At 37.0% G+C, this 19,541-nt stretch overlaps 1 protein-coding gene across 11 annotated transcripts in view; it reads left to right on the top strand.

Moving 5' to 3' along the window:
- The window catches only part of WDR17 (WD repeat domain 17), a 65,399-nt gene that overhangs the window by 25,971 nt on the left and 19,887 nt on the right, over nucleotides 1-19,541 (top strand). For 8 of the 11 annotated variants that reach the window (XR_014063346.1, XR_014063345.1, XM_081523874.1 and 5 more), the window contains 12 exons: nucleotides 1,701-1,823; nucleotides 3,384-3,568; nucleotides 4,179-4,347; nucleotides 6,236-6,327; nucleotides 8,125-8,207; nucleotides 9,349-9,435; nucleotides 12,954-13,118; nucleotides 15,065-15,267; nucleotides 16,704-16,853; nucleotides 16,940-17,070; nucleotides 17,509-17,634; nucleotides 19,075-19,230. Coding sequence is in view for 9 of the 11 variants with exons in the window: in XM_081523874.1 (XP_081380000.1) it covers nucleotides 1,701-1,823; nucleotides 3,384-3,568; nucleotides 4,179-4,347; nucleotides 6,236-6,327; nucleotides 8,125-8,207; nucleotides 9,349-9,435; nucleotides 12,954-13,118; nucleotides 15,065-15,267; nucleotides 16,704-16,853; nucleotides 16,940-17,070; nucleotides 17,509-17,634; nucleotides 19,075-19,230 (1,670 nt within the window). In the remaining 2 variants the exon portion in view is untranslated. The remainder of the gene's footprint in view (nucleotides 1-1,700; nucleotides 1,824-3,383; nucleotides 3,569-4,178; nucleotides 4,348-6,235; nucleotides 6,328-8,124; nucleotides 8,208-9,348; nucleotides 9,436-12,953; nucleotides 13,119-15,064; nucleotides 15,268-16,703; nucleotides 16,854-16,939; nucleotides 17,071-17,508; nucleotides 17,635-19,074; nucleotides 19,231-19,541) is intronic. The other 3 variants (XM_081523877.1, XM_081523878.1, XM_081523876.1) reach the window with 2 other exon arrangements.

Here is a 19,541-nt window from a genome sequence, read left to right as displayed (position 1 = left end):
AGTTTACTTTTATTTCTATTGTGTATCATTAACATAATGACAAAAATGAAAAGAAGGCCCAGTTTTCCAGGTTTCTGGTAAAAATCAGAATATATCATGTATGTACACATGTGTGTGCATGTCTGGATTTGTGTATATACAAAAGAGAACAACAGTTCAATTTCAGCCGTGGCTGGATGACAATAAAGGTACTGGCTAGAAAAACAAGTTATATGAATGAGAGGTCTCTTAGCTTCCCTGATAATTTTGAGTCATGTTTTCCTAATTATAAAACAGCAAAGCTAAGAGGTGATGGAGGATGAGAAGATGAGGAATTTAAAATAGTCATTAAGAATTAAATGACTTACTATTTACATAGGTTAGAGAAACCGAGTACTTTCAGCTGCTATATAAATACTTCCCATATGTGCTAAGTGTAAAATAAAAGACAAAAGAGTCTTTATCCTTTCAGTAGCTTTAAAGAAGCCTTTATTCTTTAAGCACTTAAACTACACATGGAAGTAGACAGATTCTTATTTATATGTGTTAATTGACTTAATTGCACATGATATAATTAATGATAGACATGGGAATTTTGTTTTTATGTATTATTATTACTGTCCGTATTATTGAGATGAAATTCACATATAAAAATCACCAAGTTAAAGCGTACAGTTCAGAGGTTTCTGTGTTCGCAGCATTGTACAACTCTTACCATCATTTACCTCCAGACTCTCCTCATCCCCTGATAGACTCTGTACCCATCAACAGTCAGTCTCCATGACCCCCCAACACGCTCGGTACTCACACATGTATGTACATTAACCACTAATCTGCTTTTTGTCTCTGTGATTTGCATATTCTGAAATTCATAGAAATTGAATATTCTGGATTCACAGGAACTGAATCATTCAATGTGTGGCCTTTTATGTCTGACTTCTCTGATTTAACATCAAGTTTTCAGGATTCATCCATGATGTAGCGTGAATGAGGACTCATTCCTTTATATAGTTGGATAATGTTCCATTGTATGGATATGCCAAATTTTGTTCATCCATTAGTCAGTTGACAGGCACTTAGCTTGTTTCCACTTTTGTGCTGTTATGAGTAATGCTGCTGTGAACTTGTGTGTGCAGGCTTTATGTAGACATGTCTATAATTCAGTTGGGTGTGTATGCAGGAGAGCAGTGTTGGTTCATATGGTAATTCTGCATTTAATCAGTTGAGGAACTTCCAGTCTTTTTTCTGGAGTAACTTATTAAGGTGGGAATTTCGGAAGGAGGGGGTTTTCTAGTTACTCTTCAGGCATATCAGCTAGTCCTTGTTTGGCTGCAGGTGAGCAAGGAAGCAGTTTACAAATGTTTCAAAATGGGTGGGGGTAGAAAGTTTTCTGTGACTGGCTTTCCTAGAGCACATGTCACTGGGTGCTTTTTTGTGATAAAATCATCATATCTGTCTTTATGGGGGAAGCTGCAAAAGCAAGCAGCCTCTTAGCTTAGAAGTGGATTTGAAACAAAAAAATAGCAAAACCTGCCAAAAATTTAAGGGATGAGTATCATTTCAGCTGCTTCTTTGTATTATTATATAATATTGTGTGAAGAATGTCAGTAAGTGGTGTTAAAAATCTGGCAAGTTGAAATTTTGTTAGTACTTTTATATCTCAGCATTTTATGTTTCAAATAAAATGTGCTAATAGAATGCTTTTCTTTTGATCTGACTAGATTCCCAAGTAGGTGTTTTACGCATTTGGAATGTTTCTAGAACAACACCTGTTGATAATTTTAAATTAAAGAAAACAGGATTTCACTGCTTACATGTACTGAATTCTCCTCCAAGGAAAAAATGTAAGTAAAAATGTTAAAATTTAATGTTTTAAAATATCGTATTTGCTGCTATCAAATAAAATCATATAATGATATAAACATAACAAATACTGGATGCTACTGAAAAGCAAATTTTTAAAAACTGCCCTTGATAGTACATGTGCTAAAGGTACCATCAAAGCCACACAATATCTAATATTGCTAAATTGAAAATATTTAGAGCAAAATTACATTTTTAAATATTATTGAATGAGGATATTAAAATAATATTAAATTGTATACATGGGGAAAATGAAATGATGATACTGGTGAAAATAAGAAATAGAGTGATAGGGTTAAGTAAAATTGCTCTGAATCAAAAAGGAAATATACTGGGAAATATTTATCTGTATTCTAGTGTGCAATTAATATAGATTGATCTAATAATTTATAGTGATATCATTATTTTAAATTACATTTGCAAGAGTATGTTCACATTCTTGGAGAAGGAAATGGCAACCCACTCCAGTATTCTTGCCTGGAGAATCCCATGGACAGAGGAGCCTGGCAGGCTATAGTCCATGGGGTCGCAAGAGTCAGACACGACTTAGCGACTTATCTTTAACTTATTCACATTCTAAGAGAAAGTTTTTTTTGAAAGAAGACAAAATATGTGGTAACCCAGTGATACCTGTATCATATCTGACCTGCAGAATTGTAAGATAATCAGTTTGTACGGTTTAAGCTGCAAAAAAAAAAAAAAAAAAGAATATACAGTAAATAACTAAGCCAGGATACTTTTATGCAAAGTTGGGGAAATAAAAGTCTATGAAAAGTAAACATTGACAAAGAAGAAATTAAGATGCAAATGTATGTCAGACAGTTGTGATTGTTAATATGGGTGCTAAATTAAGTGAAAGTGAAAGTCGCTCAATCGTGTCTGACTCTGTGACCCCATGGATTATACAGTCCCTGGAATTCTTACTGGAGTGGGTAGTCTTTCTCTCCTCCAGGGGATCTTCCTAACCCAGGGATCGAACCCAGGTCTCCCGCATTGCAGGCGGATTCTTTACCAGCTGAGCCACAAGCTAAATTAAAGTGAATCATAAATAATCTCAAAAATAGTTATTTTCATTGGATTGAAAATTTATGGAAGAGGGTTATTAGTTTTAAAAGAAAAAACTTCACATGTATGTTTGCATGTGTAGAGGAAGCAGTAAGCTTTTATACCAGCATTTTGAAAGAAAATTCTGATTCCAAAATTATCAAGCTGTTTTAATTTATGAGGCAGTAAGAAACTAAATATTCACCACATATTGTGATTCCTCACACACTAATTTTTATTCATCTTGTTTTCACCTGCACTCTATACACTTCTTTTCAAAATAATACCCCTTTTTGTATATATGTATGTGTGCGTGCATAGGCAGTTCTGCAAAACTACACCTGTGGCAGAAAATCTGATCATTGCTTATTAAGTGTTTACTGATACAAATTCTAGATAAAAGAAAATGAAGGAGCATCTATTTAAATTAAGTCCTTTGACTTCATTCCAGCATGTGGGAAGCCACTGGCATTAGGGTTTATTATTTTCTTTCCTAGTTTCAAACCAGTTCCCAACCAAAAATCATCACACATCCTCCACGAGTGAAGCAGTCCCACCCCCAACTCTGACGCAGAATCAAGCCTTCTCTCTTCCTCCTGGTCACGCTGTGTGCTGTTTCTTGGATGGTGGTGTTGGACTTTATGATATGGGAGCCAGGAAGTGGGATTTTCTTAGGGACTTGGTATGTCTGTGGGTTTTCTTTTTTTTATAATGCAATACTTATTTTGTGTATAAAGTGATGTTTACTCTTACTTATGTATTAATATTGTCCTAAGATTATTTTTGTAGAGAACAATACATTAAGAATTTATTTTGGTTGATTGAAACTTTTTAGAAGTCTAGAACTATTAAAAGTATTTAATTGTAAATATTGTAAACATTAAATTTCTTTAAAAAGTACTGTCTGCTTAGCTTATCGGGAATATTCTGCATTTGGCAGTGTTCCCATTAACGTGTGGGCCATGTTTTGGAAAATGTATTAGTATTGGAAAATCATGTAGTTGCTCTGTGTTTTGAAAGCAAAATGAGAGATAGAATGTTCTTGCAGGACGAAGGAGAAAGTCCATCTCTGCCAGTTACTCCAAGCTTTCCTGTTCTCATTCATGAAATGAGCAAGGTTGGATTAAGTGTTTTCTAAGGTTTATTTCTGTTATTGAGTCATAATAATTCTGTGAGTCTGCAAACGTCTGTTGTTATGATCATGAAGCCTCTGTGTAAAATAGAATACAACCCTGCTGAGAGCTCACATTTTGCCTGGTTTTCCTCTGTGCTTTTTTATGCTGTGTTCCTAGGGTCATGTGGAAACTATTTTTGACTGCAAATTCAAGCCTGACAATCCCAATCTTTTAGCAACAGCTTCATTTGACGGCACCATAAAAGTCTGGGATATAAACACGTTGACTGCGGTGTACACTTCCCCGGGGAACGAAGGGGTTATTTATTCCCTTTCTTGGGCTCCAGGTAAGAACCTTTTTTATTAAAGTCGGGAGTATGACTGGATGACTCTCGTAACTTTTATGTTCATCTACATTATCTTCTGTCCTTCAGTGCCGTCTTGTTGCATCTGATTGTGGAGGCAAATTAGTATCAACATATGTGTTGGTGCAGTTTTGAGGGGATTTAGAATAAACTCCCTGAGCAGGCACTTTGATTTCTGGGCCCTTCTGTATGGTGTAGTCACATAGAAAAGCCACAGTAAATCAGGATGCTACTGACACATCTCATTTTAGCTGCATTTGAATAGATCTGCCTGTAAAGTGCTAGTCGCTCAGTCATGTCTGACTCTTTGCGACCCCATGAGCTGTATAGCCCACTAGGCTCCTCAGTCCCTGGAATTCTCCAGGCAAGAATACTGGAGTGAGTTGCCATTCCCTTCTCTGGGGGATCTTCTCGACCCAGGGATGGAACCCAGGTCTCCCGCATTGCGGGCAGACTCTTTACTGTCTGAGCCACCAGGGAAGCCCTATAAAGGTATAATGTATTTTACATGATGGAAGTTTTCCTTAATATTTTCATGTGAATCAAACATATAAAAATAAAATATTTTTTCTAAAAATTATACTACCTATCTTTCCCCGGTGCATCTGTTTTGTGAACAAGAATGATCATCAGTTTGATTATGAGCATGTGATTCTGTATAAACTCCACTTTTGTAATATTGAAGGACTTTATGTGACACTAGGGTCTTTTCTTGGACTCAGTATGGTGGAACCTTTATACTTTCCTGTGCATAAGAAATAAAAGAGATTTCCTATGAAACCGCTGGCATTTTTTCCCAAAAGATTAAATTTTCCTGTAATGAACAACTTTACAAACTAAACTGTGTTTTTCACTTTAAAAAGTATGTAGAATGTTTTACTTATTTGTCCTAATACTAATGTATGAGTTAAAAACTGACTTATAGCCAGTATATAGCTTATTTTTAGCTTATCTCCTCATGCACATAAATTTTTAGCCCTGAATATATATATTGGGTTTTTAAAGGGTTTTATGTCTTCAGACTTCTATTTTCTTTTCCCTGTTTTTAGAGTAGAATCAGGAAAATTTTTAGAGGTGAAAATAAATGTGAAAACTTTCCCCCAGTAATTTTAGAGCCCCAACAGGGTAGCAGAATGAAAATCCTAGAAAAACTGGTGAGGACTATTTTTTAAAGTACTTACAGTCATTTATCACAAAATAATTCCTCTGTGTTTTTTCTCCTAGGTAGCAGGGAATAGCTGTTTCTTTCTTCTAATGGAGAAAACCTCTTCTTTGATTGCCTTGTAACAAATTCAGAATCATCTACTAACTTAGCAGTAGTTTGATTTTCATAGATTTTTTACTTAATAATGAAGAGCATTATGTTTTTGATAAGATGAATTTTTTCATGTGTCTTGCCTACAGAAATATTTGCTTTCCTAACCATTAATAGATTACTAAAATTGTTAGATGGTCAGAAAAATGTAAATGCTGACTGGATATATGATAATACTGAGGAATTATTAATAGTTTTTCTATTTGTGATTATACTAGTTTGAGCACGTTAATAAAAGAGATCCTGTATTTTAGACATCCATCCTCAAGTGTTTACTGATGGAAGAACACAATGTTAGAGCTTTGCTCCAAAAAAGCCAGTAGGAGGCTATAGACAAATATAAGATTGACCATACTTTGATAATTGTTGAAATTGTATGATATATTTATGCACTATACTTTCTGTCTATATTTGCATGTAATTAATAATGTTCATTATTTAAAAAAAAACTTGAAGCACTTTGCAAACTCAAGTCTTTTTCAAAAATTACATTTTTAGAAAGAATTGCATTTGTGGCAGACATTTCATATAATGTCTAACAAATTGTTTCCTAAGGTGATTTAAATTGTATTGCTGGAGCAACTTCCCGAAACGGTGCTTTTATTTGGGATATTAAAAAGGGGAAAATGGTACAACGATTTAATGAGGTAGGATGTATTTATTGCTAGCTTAATAATATAATGTCTTATATGGCCTCATGTATTTTCAATGCTTTTCTCTCTTAACTTAATAGTTAATCAGCAGGTGGCATCATATTCTCTTAATTAGAAGAAAATCCAAGAGGACATGCATATGCTAAAATGAATTCTGAAAAATGTAGCTTGAGTCTAAGATACAATTATTCACCTAAAGTTGCATTAGAGGTTCAAAGGAATTTTAAGTCATCTTCCACAAGATTGTCTAGGCAAATATTCAAAAGTTAGAAAAAGACTAAGCTCAGAATGTGTCCCAAATCAGAGTCCCAGTTTTGTCACTGATTAGCTTTTGACAAAGAATCATTTTATTGCCTTGAGCCTGATTATTCATCTAAAAGATGGTAAAATTGGATGTTTTAATTCTTCTGAGTCTCAAATTCCATTTTTCCAGAACAAGTTGTAAAAACTCCCTTTCTCCCTTTTGTAGTGTCACAGATTGTACTTCTCCTTCTGCTTGGAGTTGAATTGTCCTTCCATTTTTTCCTGAGTTCTATTAATATTTGCAAAATATATGTGATCTTATGGACAATGCGTTAGCTGTGAAGGGAGGAAAACAATGAACAGAATCTAGGATTTTCCCTCAATCTCTTGAAATTTCATTCAAGTGGTTACAGTGATTACTGTACTTAAATTGTGGTTGGTGTTAAGGGGAGACTAAAGTGACTTTTTCACTGGAGCTTTAAGGCTGTTCAAGATGGTCTTCTGTTTGGTATTTTTACCTTTTTGGAGGTGTCCATCTTTATAAAGATGGACAGAGGAATGGAGGTGGTCTTTATACTCATTCATTTGAAGGAGTCAGGGTCCTCCATTGGCTAAGTTCATCCGCATGAACTCAGTGCACTTAGGGGTCAGTAATGTCCTGCGTTTTATTTTGTGAGGCCCTTATAACAGTTAATTGAAGCCAGCAGTGTTAATTTTTCCCACATTTATTATCCTAAATTTAAGCAATTTTGATACTGGTCCTAACTATGCTACTGGACGCTGGGAAAGCCATGAATGACATAAGAGACATCCTGGATGCTTAGGGCTGGCTATGGGGTCAGATTGGGGCTGCCTAGTGCTAATGAGAAGGTACTTAGGTCACAAGACACCAAGATGCTGGGAAACTTGGAAATGAATTGGTTACACCCATTACCTAGTTGATGAGTGACGTTCCTGGGTATAGATTATATTTGTATTTTTAAAAGTTCTAAGCATACCAGCTGTGATTATATTCCTTTACCCTTCCCCAGTCCAAGAATACGGATAAATATAGAGTTCAGGTAAATACATAGTGATGTTATAATAATAACCTTAAACCTTATTTTTAAAAACAAAAATTTGAAATTTAGAAGAACAATCAGTAATAACAGTTGCTTGCAGTATCTCTTTTACTGTAGTTTTAGTAGCATTGGGTTTGAAAACGATAACTATCTTCATCATTATGGGAAGGATGGGCTTTCCCAGAAAAGGGTATAAAACTGAGCTTAATTCTACAGATGACTGACAGACTTTGGGTCTTTATCAGTGTCCCCCAAAAGGAAATAGAGCCACCCAGCTTATGTCTTAAAACAATGGTTTTGTTCCTTAAGTGTGACAGCTTTACACTTTCTTAAAGTGGATATTCAGCTCTCTGTTGTCACAATAATGTCTCTGTAGCATCATCTAGAGCAAGTTCCTAATAGAAAAGTAATATTAGAAGGAGTAAGTAAATAAGAGAAAAAAGGGGTGAATTATTTCTTATTGATAGGTATTTTGCATTTTTTGAAGCATGGAAAAAATGGGATATTCTGCATTGCCTGGAGTCATAAAGATTCCAAAAGAATAGCAACCTGCAGTGGTGATGGTTACTGGTGAGTACTGTGTATGAAATCACACTGTTTATAAAAGATCCATTTGATAATATCAGTGTATCATGTTAGCACCTGTATTAAAATATTTGATAAGATTATGTTTGTTCAGCTCTGCCAACTATCATAAATATTATTTATGGTTGGCTTCCCAGGTGGCGCTAGTGGTAAAGAACCTGCCTGCCAATGCAGCAGATGAGACCCAGGTTCGATCCCTGAGTCGGGAAGATCCCTTGGAGAAGGGAATGGCTGCCCACTCCAGTATTCTTGCCTGGAGAATCCCATGGACAGTAGAGCCAGGTGGGCTACAGTCCACGGGTTCGCAAAAAGTCAGATAAGACTGAATGACTTAACACGTTCACTTTCACATAACAGGGGTATGTTTAAAGGGTCTTTTACAAAGACTTTTAAAACTTTGCAGTACATTAATTTACACACAACTTTGCGTTCTAATGGAATTCGTAGCCCTTGTATTATGGTAATAATATAGAAGGATATTGTGTGCTCAGTCATGTCCGACTCTTTGCGACCCCATGGACTGTGGCCCACCAGGCTCCTCTGTCCATGTAATTTTCCAGGCAAGAATACTGGATAGGTTGCCATTTCCTACTCCAACAGTAGGGTATTAAGCTTCCTTTATTTTTGCATTGAAAGTATATGGAATGTATTTGGGGAGAAGGGGTCTTCCAGATTTCTAGTTGTATCCCTTAAAAATGTGCCATGAAAATGTTATAATGACTTACACCAGACTTGGTATAATAATACATACAACCAACACTGTAAATGAGTTGTTTTAAACATAAATTTTCAACTGTTAAATTTTGAAGCTGAAAATCTAATGCTTGTGTTTTAAAATATATGTATTATACTATGTATTTCCTAAATAAATAAAATATTTTCTAAATAAAAAAGTATCTCCTTTAAATAGGTTTCAGTGGGTTGCCATAATTAATACTCTGTGATGTAAATATACTTATCATAATGATAATATCATTTACATGGTGCTTTTAAATGTTCCCTGTGCTTTGCAGACATGGTCTCTATCCTAAAACACTTTTGTTTAAATTATATAGTTTTGGCTTTCTTCCTTTGAATAATGTATTTAGAATGTAGTTTTCTATTAACATATTATACTTAATTTCAGTATAATTCGAACAATTGATGGTAAAATACTACACAAATACAGACATCCAGCTGCAGTATTTGGTTGTGATTGGAGCCAAAACAACAAGTAAGTATTTTTTCCTGAAATAAGTAATAATTACACTTAGAAGATTTTGAATAACTATAAAGTTTGATGTTATTCTCTTAAGTAATATTCATTACTCTTTTTAGGTAACATTCCCCTTATCTGGTCTTGTAACTACATGTTTAACCATCTATTTTTAATTCCATGAAGTTTTCACGTGATTTAGGAATATTGATTCCTACTTTTCAAACAACTTGCTGCTGCTTTAGGGAAAAGCATACAGCTCACTAATGAAAATGGAAGTCAGTCCAGTCTGTGTGTGGCTTCTGAGAGATGTGGCCCTGGTGGCCCTCTTAGGAATCTCTGCAGTGGCTTTGTCCCCATGACCTTCCATGGCCTCCACCTGATGTGAATGCCATGACATGGGGTGATTTCCCAAGATGTGGAACTTAGAATGGTTTTGAAAGGTCAGCCTTGCTTAAGAGCCTGGTATTTACCATGTAAACATCAGCTTAGATTTAAAAATTAATCCACATCAAACCTCCACTAAAATTGATCCTTTAGGCCCCTGCACTTCCAAGAATCTTGTGTTTCACACCTCTCTTTGACAGGATATAAATTTCATTTATATGCCATCAAATATGTGGGATCAATATATCCCATCAACTATATGGGAGATAGTGAAGGACAGGGAAGCCTGGCATGCTTCAGTCCATGGGGTTGCAAAGAGTTGGACATGACTGAGCAATTGAATAACAACAACAAATTATATTTAAAAAGTGAAACTTTGTTTAAATATTGTGAAAATAATATGGATTAGGCTTTTAAAATATACATATCAAATATTAAAACCTTGTTACACTGGGTTCTGAATCAAATCACTATTAAAATGATGAACCTATGCATTTCTTCCAGTAAATAAAGAATTTATAACACACGATAAAGATTCTGAAATGCGCCCATGACCAGCTTCTCTGCAGTGTTTTCCATCTCTGTGGCCTGAAAGTGCCAACAACAAACTGCTGAAACCCGAATGCTTGTTCTCCTTTTTCAGATCTTACCATCCTTCAACTGTCACTTCCAGTCAGCCATCGATTCCTGTCATAGCCTCCATCTAATTATTCTTTTCCCAGTCACCCCCCAGCCACTGAACCAGTGACATTTGTCTATTTGGGGACTTCTGCAAAAGCCTTCTAAATCAATTTCAGAGTTCGCACCTGTTGTCACCACTTCCTCTGTCTGTGTTCTCCAGGTGGCTGCCAGAGTGAGCATCGAAAGATGCAGATGTGAGCACGGCTTTCTGTTGCTTAAATCTCCCAGCAGTTTCCCATTGATCTTGGGATAACATGCAGAGTCCTAGCCAGGCAGTCCCTGTATAAGCCGGCTCCTCTATACCTTATCATCTCATTCCAGACCTTGCTACCTCTGCTTGTTACATCTGGCCACAGTGGCTTTCAGCTTCTTGAGTCAGCCAGCTCATTTTTGCCCCAAGGCTTTTGCTCCTGTTTTCACCTGCATCTAGGATTCTACTTCCCACCCTGACCTGGACATAAATAACTTCTCCCTATCTCTCAGCTCAGGAACCACTTCTGCAGAAAAGTCTTCCCTGAGCCCCATCTCAGATAATTCCCCTGTAGTATAGTACACCTTAGGACACTTAACATCAGAAAATTAAGTTTTAGTTGTGAATTGGCTACCTCTCCCTGAGATCAGCAACGGTTCTCTATTTTTCACATTATATTCTTAGCAAAACACTGTGCTTCTAACCCTCATTTTACATTGAAAAGAGTAGATGTGGAGCAAATACTTGTTGAACATACAAATGAGTAGAACTACCTTGTATCTGACCCACAGAACAGTTCCACATTCTTATTTCCCTCTTTTATAGGGTTAATAAGAATTTAAGAATTTGACCAGTCAGGGGAAAAAAAGATATGAATAAAGTATGCTTTGTTGGTTAACAAACCTTAAAAAAAAAAGTCCTTTATACTTAACTATTATGTTTACTGCTAAGCCTGTCTAATTTCATTTTTCATTTTGATATTTCATTTTTGTCTTTAAAAATCTTTTCTAAATGTTCTAATTTCTGTATTTATATTCCACTTAAGAGATAAGTGAAAAGCATCTTGAACTTATAAAAGTTTATTCATATTCCTGAATTTATAATTTGGAGAGCTGTGTGTACACTTTTTGAATTTTTTTCATTTCTAAGATTTTTTATCTGTGTATCTGCATATACATATATAAAATATACTCCTGTGTACATGTAAATATTTGTATTATGCAAAATATATTTTCCCACATAGAGAAACAAGCCTGTTTATCAGTGAGCCTTGGGTGCATGTAATCTATACATTTACAGACCAACCAGCATGTTAGTTTAAAGACTTCTGTATTTTGACATGTAAGCTTTAATAAATATAGGTATTATAACTGATACGACAAAATTCAGTAGTTCGAAGTTTGGAGAAGGTTTTGATGACAATTGGATCCAAAATGTGTAGCTTCCCCTCTTTACCTTTGGGCCTGGGAACTGTTTCTATGATTGCTGATGTTCCTTGGAGAGACTGTTGTGTCTGGTTCATGATTCCACAGGTCTGTCTAGTACCTGAATTCCACTGGGAACAGTACTCCAAGCGTGACCACTAGGGTACAGATAGTTGCTTAGCTTGTCTCACTCTCTTAAGAATAATGAGCAATGATAATTAAAAGATCATACCCACATATTATATTTCCAAAGGATTCTTCTGGATCAAACGGTTAAGCATCTCAAGTTGGGGAACCACCAGAGAGAATTGGAAAATAGAACTGTGACTTACTTACTGTCAGATGAGTTGACCCTGGTCTTTCGGGAGTTTTCTAGTACACTTCTGGGGGAAACATTGCTATTTGTACCAATGCCGCAAAAAAATCTACCAGCAGTCAGGGCATGTAGTAATTAATAACTTGAAAGTGAAGTTGCTTAGTCGTGTCTGACTCTTTGCGACTGCATGGATGGTAGCCTACCAGACTCCTCTGTCCATGGGATTTTTCAGGCAAGGGTACTGGAGTGGGGTGCCATTTCCTTCTCCAGGGGACCTTCCCAGCCCAGGGATCGAACCCAGGTCTCCCACATTGCAGGCAGACAGTTTACCATCTAAGGCACCCAGGAAGGATAATTAATAACTTGTCTACCAGCAATTCAGCAAATCTCAATCACTGACCATTTGGGACCCTTTTCAAGTTCCAATAGTTACAAAATATAAAGGTCTGAGAAATATTCAAGTTATGAATATGGATATCTTGAAAAAGAACATAGAGAAGTAAATATACCATTATCTCTCATCTGAGGGAAATAAAATAATAAATTTACCTGATTAAAAGGGAAGCTTGAGAAACTAACTGCACTAGAGCAGTTTCTATAAATGATGTTTTTACTGAACATCGGTCTGTAGTGTAACTTGATGAAGGGAGCAGAGCGTTCTGGTTTTAGAAGCTAGTACAGTGTACATTTAGAAACTATCGGTACCGGGTATTATCAACCCTTTCATTTTTTTAATGGGCCGTTGATGATGTTTCAGAGACATGATAGCCACGAGCTGTGAAGACAAAAACGTTCGTGTCTATTATGTGGCCACCAGCTCGGACCAGCCGCTGAAGGTGTTCAGCGGGCACAGGGAGAAAGTGTTCCACGTGAGATGGTCTCCTCTGAGGGAGGGGACTCTCTGCAGCGGCTCCGATGATGGGTATGTACTTTTGGGTTCTTGTTTCTAGTCCTGAAACTCAGAAGCTTGCAATTTTCTAGAAATGTGCTTATTTATGTATCCAGCTTGTATGTGGAACTATTCTAAATATGTACTTAATAAGTAGGCAGTTAACAAGTATCTAACTGCACACATCTAACAATTTTTCCTTAGTGTCATATTCATGCTTTCTGTGTCCTTATTTGGGCTTCCGTGGTGGCTGAGATGGTAAAGAATCTGCCTGCAATGCGAGAGACTTGAGTTCATTCCCTGGGTTGGGAAAATCCCCTGGAGGAGGTTATTGTGCTTGCTGTAGATGCTTATTTGTGTCTTACTAAGAACAAAGTTAACAGAAATGAAAATTGTAGAAGGGTCTGTTGGGGAAAATGTCTGAAACAGTAAAGCTTTGTAAAATACAGAGTTTATTTTTAATAATGTTCTCATATTTAATATGGAAAACAGCTGTACTCTGTTTTCATTAAGAATGGAATAAAGGATGATTATATGTGTTAGCGTGAAGAGAAGATATTTTAGAAATGAGAATGATTTAACATTTTTTTCTGGGTTTGTGAAAGTTTCTGAAATCTTGTCTGTATTTTGTATCCAGACATGTTTGCATAGTTTGGGCTATTTGAATAGGAGATATATTTGGGTAAGGAAAGTCTTATTTTGTGCTAGTAAAAGTTGTAATATTAACCACATTATCCTGTCCTAGTATAAAAGAGAAGAAAAGTTTTTTTTATATAAAGCGCAAAGAGATATATGCCTTAAATAAAAGTATGTGATGTATCTTTTAATGGTGTAATATAACCTTTGGGAGAAGGCAATGGCACCCCACTCCAGTACTCTTGCCTGGAAAATCCCATGGATGGAGGAGCCTGGTAGGCTGCAGTCCATGGGGTTGCTAAGAGTCGGACACGACTGAATGACTTCACTTTCACTTTTCACTTTCATACATTGGAGAAGGAAATGGCAACCCACTCCAGTGTTCCTGCTTGGAGAATCCCAGGGATGGCAGAGCCTGGTGGGCTGCCGTCTATGGGGTCACACAGAGTCGGACACGACTGAGGTGACTTAGCAGCAGCAGTAGCATAACCTTTGGAGTATTAATATTTTGATATTTTCAGGTTGGTATAAATCTGTAACTAAAGGTAATTATGAGTTATCCAAGCAGAGTTGGCATCTGGAGGTCTTAAACTGATTTCAAGTTAAAATTTTACTTCAGTAATATTTGTATTCTACAGTCAGTAAACTCCAGTAATATTATGAATCCATTTGTATTTAAATTTTGTTCCTTATCCGAGAGTGATTCCACAGACTAAGAAACGTGTTTTACTGACATAAACATGAACTGTTTACTGTGTTGATAAAAGCATAGAGCTCTGTAATGACCTAGAGTGGTGGAATGGGGGCCCTGGGAGGCTCAGGAGGGAGGATATATGTATACATATAGCTGGTTCACTTTGTTGTACAGCAGAAACTAACACAACATTGTAAAGTCATTATCCTCCAATAAAGTCTTTTTTAAGAAGTGTAGATATGAATTGATTTTTCAGATAATATCCATCATCATATTATGCTATATTTTCATGATACAAATAATCTGAGTGCATTTAAATGATTGTGTACATGTTGTTAGTCGTATTTTTTCTTCGGCTTTATCTGCTCTGGATATTTTAAGGCAGTTTTTTTAAACATATAAATTGTGAAATCATATATGTAGTAAATGACCAGCAAAAGTAAAGAAGAAATATTGTAATAGGCTGGCTCTAGCCCAACTAATTATTCATTCTTTCTGCTGTAGAGAATCAACATATCTTGAAACATAAACTGCTTTTTCAGTATGCTAAGAAATAATCACTAACAATTCGTGCTCCATTAAAAATATATTGACCCTTTAGATAAATTATAACTTGAATGGTATTATATGCATAATATTCTGTTTTCAGTTCTGTTCGAATCTGGGATTACACTCAAGATGCGTGCATAAATATTCTTAGTGGACACACGGCACCTGTGAGGGGACTGATGTGGAATACTGAGATCCCATACCTGCTAATATCTGGCAGCTGGGACTATACTATAAAAGTGTGGGACACACGAGAAGGAATATGTTTGGATACTGTGTATGATCACGGTGCAGATGTATATGGTAAAGTGTTTTTCATGTACTTCTAAATTTTGCTGTATTAATGATTCAGTTTCTGAGGAATACAGTATTTTTGAAGAAATCTTACAGTGTTTCATTTTGAAATAAGACTTACCTTATTAGAAAGTATGCATTCAAGAAGTTTACTATTTCGATAGCAGAATACACAGAAGAAAATAGAAAACATCCCCAGAAATGATCAGAAGATAGCTATTGTTAGCACTGTGGTGTCTCTATCTCTGCAGAGAAGCAGACACCACCCCCACCCCCCCCAACACACACACCCTTGTACATATTCACCTGTGAGGCTTGGGTTTTTCTCACTTACCATCACCCCAACAGTAAGTTGTAAAACAGGAAATCAGTCATAACTTAGTTATGACTTATCTAGCCATCCCTTTACCTCTATTCTTGGATATTTAGGGCAGTGTTTTATTTTTTAATAGAGTACAAAGTTTTGTAGTATAAATGTGTTGGGAATGGAAAATCAGATTTCTTACCTTTTGCACATCACTGTGCTCTCATTTTTAGCACCCAAACATCGATAGGGTTAAGTAGTTGAATTATGAATGCAAAATGATGATTAAGGGAAGCTAACCCTAACAAACCCAGTATTCTTGCCTGAAGGATCCCATGGAGAGAGGGGCCTGGTGGGCTACAGTCCATAGGGTCATGAAAGAGTTGGACATGACTGAGTGACTTAAGTACACACACACAACCCTAATCTAGTCATTTGTAACCATATGCTTGACCCCAGTGGCCTTTGAGTTACTGCAGTGCAGGACTGAGTATGGGAGAGAGCCCCATTTGTGGACATTCTAAAGTGAAAGGTTCTCAAATCTTTCTTTATCTTGTAATGAGAATGTCCAGCCAGCCAGCCATTAACTCACAGATCTCTGTGTATTCCATTGATATGACTGTCAGTTTGCTGATACACCAACTGAAATGTAACTTCAATATTTTCATCCAGGACCATCTGCTTTCTAATAATTATTCAACCCTGTATTCCTGTCTACAGAAGATACTTAGTACTTTTTTGTTTTAAACATCCTTGTATCATTTACAGCCAAGACAGAAATGTTATTTAGAACATTTCTTCATAACTTCAGTTCTGAAGAAGTAGGGCTTCCCTGGTGGTTCAGAAGAAAAATGAATCTGCCTGCCAAAAAAAAAAAAAAAAAGAATCTGCCTGCCGTGCAAGAGACCTGGGTTCCATCTCGGGGTCGGGAAGATCTCCTGGAGAAAAGAATGGCAACCCACTCCAGTATTCTTGCCTGTAGAGTCCCATGGACAGAGGAGCCCAGCAGACTACTGTCCATGGGGTCACAAAGAGTCAGATACAACCGAGCGACTAACACTTTTCACACTTAGGAGGTACATGTAAATGAAAAATATTTTTCAGTGCTTCGTTTAGTAAATGGCTTTCTTTCTTCCACCAGGTTTGACATGCCACCCGCACCGCCCCTTCACAATGGCCTCGTGCTCCCGGGACTCTACGGTGAGACTCTGGTCATTAACGTCATTAATCACTCCTTTACAAATAAATATTCTGGCAGACAGATCCTGGGAAGAAATCATTGGGAACACAGGTATTGAAACTCTGCCTGAATTAGACCTTCTTTCTAAATACCATTTGGTAAGCACGCTTTTCTCATGAGGTTGTGTCTCTCTCCAGATTCTGCCGTAGAGCAGGGCGCGCCCCCTCTGCTGTGTGGCAAAGTGTCAAGAGATATCAAACAGGAGATAGAGAAACTAAGTGGAAACCTTCGCGTGAAAAAACTCAGATGGTTTTCAGAATGTTTATCAGTAAGTATTGTGGGAATGAAATGTGAAAATTTCCCCTTGAGCCAAAACGAATCATGACAGCTTTTTGTCATTAAGTTCACATGTTTACATGTGTTGTCCCAGTGTAAGAAAGCAAATGGAAACCAGAAACTGTAAGTCAGGTAGAAATCTCCCTGGTGGTCCAGTGAGGAAGCCTACATGTCCCAATATAGGGGGTCCGGCTTCGATGTCTAGTCAGGGAACTAAGATCCTGCATGCCGCTTGGTGTGTGGTCAGAAACACAAATAAAAATAAAGAGATGCAAATTTCTTTAAAAAAATCAGCAATAAGGAAAATATAGTTGTTATTTTGTTAGTTTTTCAAGTTTTCTATGCCTGCATTATATGTTTAAAGATGCAAAATGCTCTGAAGTTTTTCCTTCATTCTTATGTCTTTGGGTGTCCTGTATCAACGTTTCAGCCTCCAGGTGGCAGTGACAATTTATGGAACTTAGTTGCAGTGATAAAAGGGCAAGATGATAGCTTACTTCCTCAGAACTACTGCAAAGGGATAATGCACTTGAAACATCTGATTAAATTCAGAACGGTGAGTAGCATATGCAGTTGTGCTGTGCTAAAACAAAAATTACTTTTGCCTTTTTGTAATTAAAATATGAAAATTATTTTAATGTATATAATTAGAGAGGATAGGCCAAAATAAATGAACATTGAAGAGATAAATCTTCAATAAAAATTGATCATGATAGTATGAATTATTTGGGAACAGACTAAGGCAGTCATGATTTCCACAGATTGAATCTCATGAAATTCTTCAAAGGTCACTTGGAAGACCCTTGAAATGCTTTACGTTTACACTATTACCAGATGATCATGTGTGTAATTTTTGTCTCAGAGGCCTGCTGGGCTGTCTTCTGAGATATGTTTTATTAAAAATGATCATATTTTATCCTTTAATGGATTTCAGTACACCTTAGACATGAAGTGATATGCAGTGCCAATAGCAAACCAGTCCTGGGATGAGAAAGAAGAAAATGCTTTTTGTTTGAAGTATCAGTGGTTGACTTAACTGTTAGACCATGGGGAGAATCGTGCCAGGGATGTGGATTTGATGGTGTAAGAAACAGTCATTTCCATAAAGAAGTACTTCTTTGATTCAGTCAGTTCAGTTCAGTCAGTCAGTCGTGTCCGACTCTTTGTGACCCCATGGACAGCAGCATGCCAGGCCTCCCTGTCCATCACCAACTCCTGGAGTTTACTCAAACTCGTGTCCATTGAGTCAGTGATGCCATCCAACCATCTCCTCCTATGTCATCCCCTTCTCCTCCGACCTTCAATCGCATCAGGTGGCCAAAGTATTGGAGTTTCAGCTTCAACATCAGTCCTTCCAATGAATATTCAGGACTGATCTTTAGGATGCACTGGCTGAATCTCCTTGCAGTCCAAGGGATTCTCAACAGTCTTCTCCAACACCACAGTTCAAAAGCATCAATTCTTTGGCCCTCAGCTTTCTTTATTGTCCAACTCTCACGTCCATGCATGACTGCTGGAAGAACCACAGCCTTGACTAGATGGACCTTTGTTGGCAAAGTAATGTCTCTGCTTCTTTGATTACAAGCACCTAATGACTATAACAGTTACCTTTGACAGTATAGAAGCCAATGAGAGTGAGCCAGTAATTTTTAGGTTTTTATTAAAATCCTTTATATATTTTTTCCCACCAGTCATATACTGTTTTATCACTCACTACCTTTTGACCTCTGGATTTCTGGTGAGTTTTAAGAAAAATCAGTTTCAGCCTCTTCCCACCAGCACTGGCCATATCCAGACCCCACTGTCTACTGTAACAAAATATTACGTTTAAAGGAGTATTATACTTTATGGACAAAAAGCAGTGATTTTAAAAGATATTTAATTTCCACCTCTGTATGTTTATAAAGTGTGTATCCATATGATGCTTTTATAATCATCTGTTATCACTAGCTCTTGCATAACGAAATTTAGGAAATTTCATTTTCTTCTTACCCAGTCTGAAGCCCAAGAACTCACCACAGTGAAGATGTCTAAGTTTGGTGGTGGTATTGGTGTCCCTACCAAAGAGGAAAGGCTGAAGGAAGCTGCCCAGATACACTTGCGGCTGGGACAGATTCAGAGATACTGTGAGCTGATGGTTGAACTCGGAGAGGTAATGGGCTGTTAAAGGAAAATCAGAAGAGTTTAACGCAGTATTCTTAGTTAAATACTCAATTTCAAGCCTGTCTTTCTCCAGGTCTGCTTGGTCCTCTGCTCACCTGATATCAAGGGTGTGCCTCAGAGCAGGAGTTACTGCAGTGAGATCCCGGGCAAGCAGTGTCAGCCTTGTTATCAATAGATGCATCATTAGATAAGCATTTCCCACCCAGAGGATAGGAATCAGAGCTCCGGGGATGGAGCCCAACACAGGTGCTTTTCTAAGCAAAGCCCTGGAGAAAAAACTGGCAGCCCAGTCCAGTGTTC

The sequence above is a fragment of the Giraffa tippelskirchi genome, chromosome 8 (assembly GCF_054371585.1).
Source record: "Giraffa tippelskirchi isolate mGirTip1 chromosome 8, T2T-mGirTip1v1.2.pri, whole genome shotgun sequence".
In the NCBI taxonomy this organism is placed as follows: Eukaryota; Metazoa; Chordata; class Mammalia; order Artiodactyla; family Giraffidae; genus Giraffa; species Giraffa tippelskirchi.
This window is presented reverse-complemented; position numbering and strand designations above follow the sequence as displayed.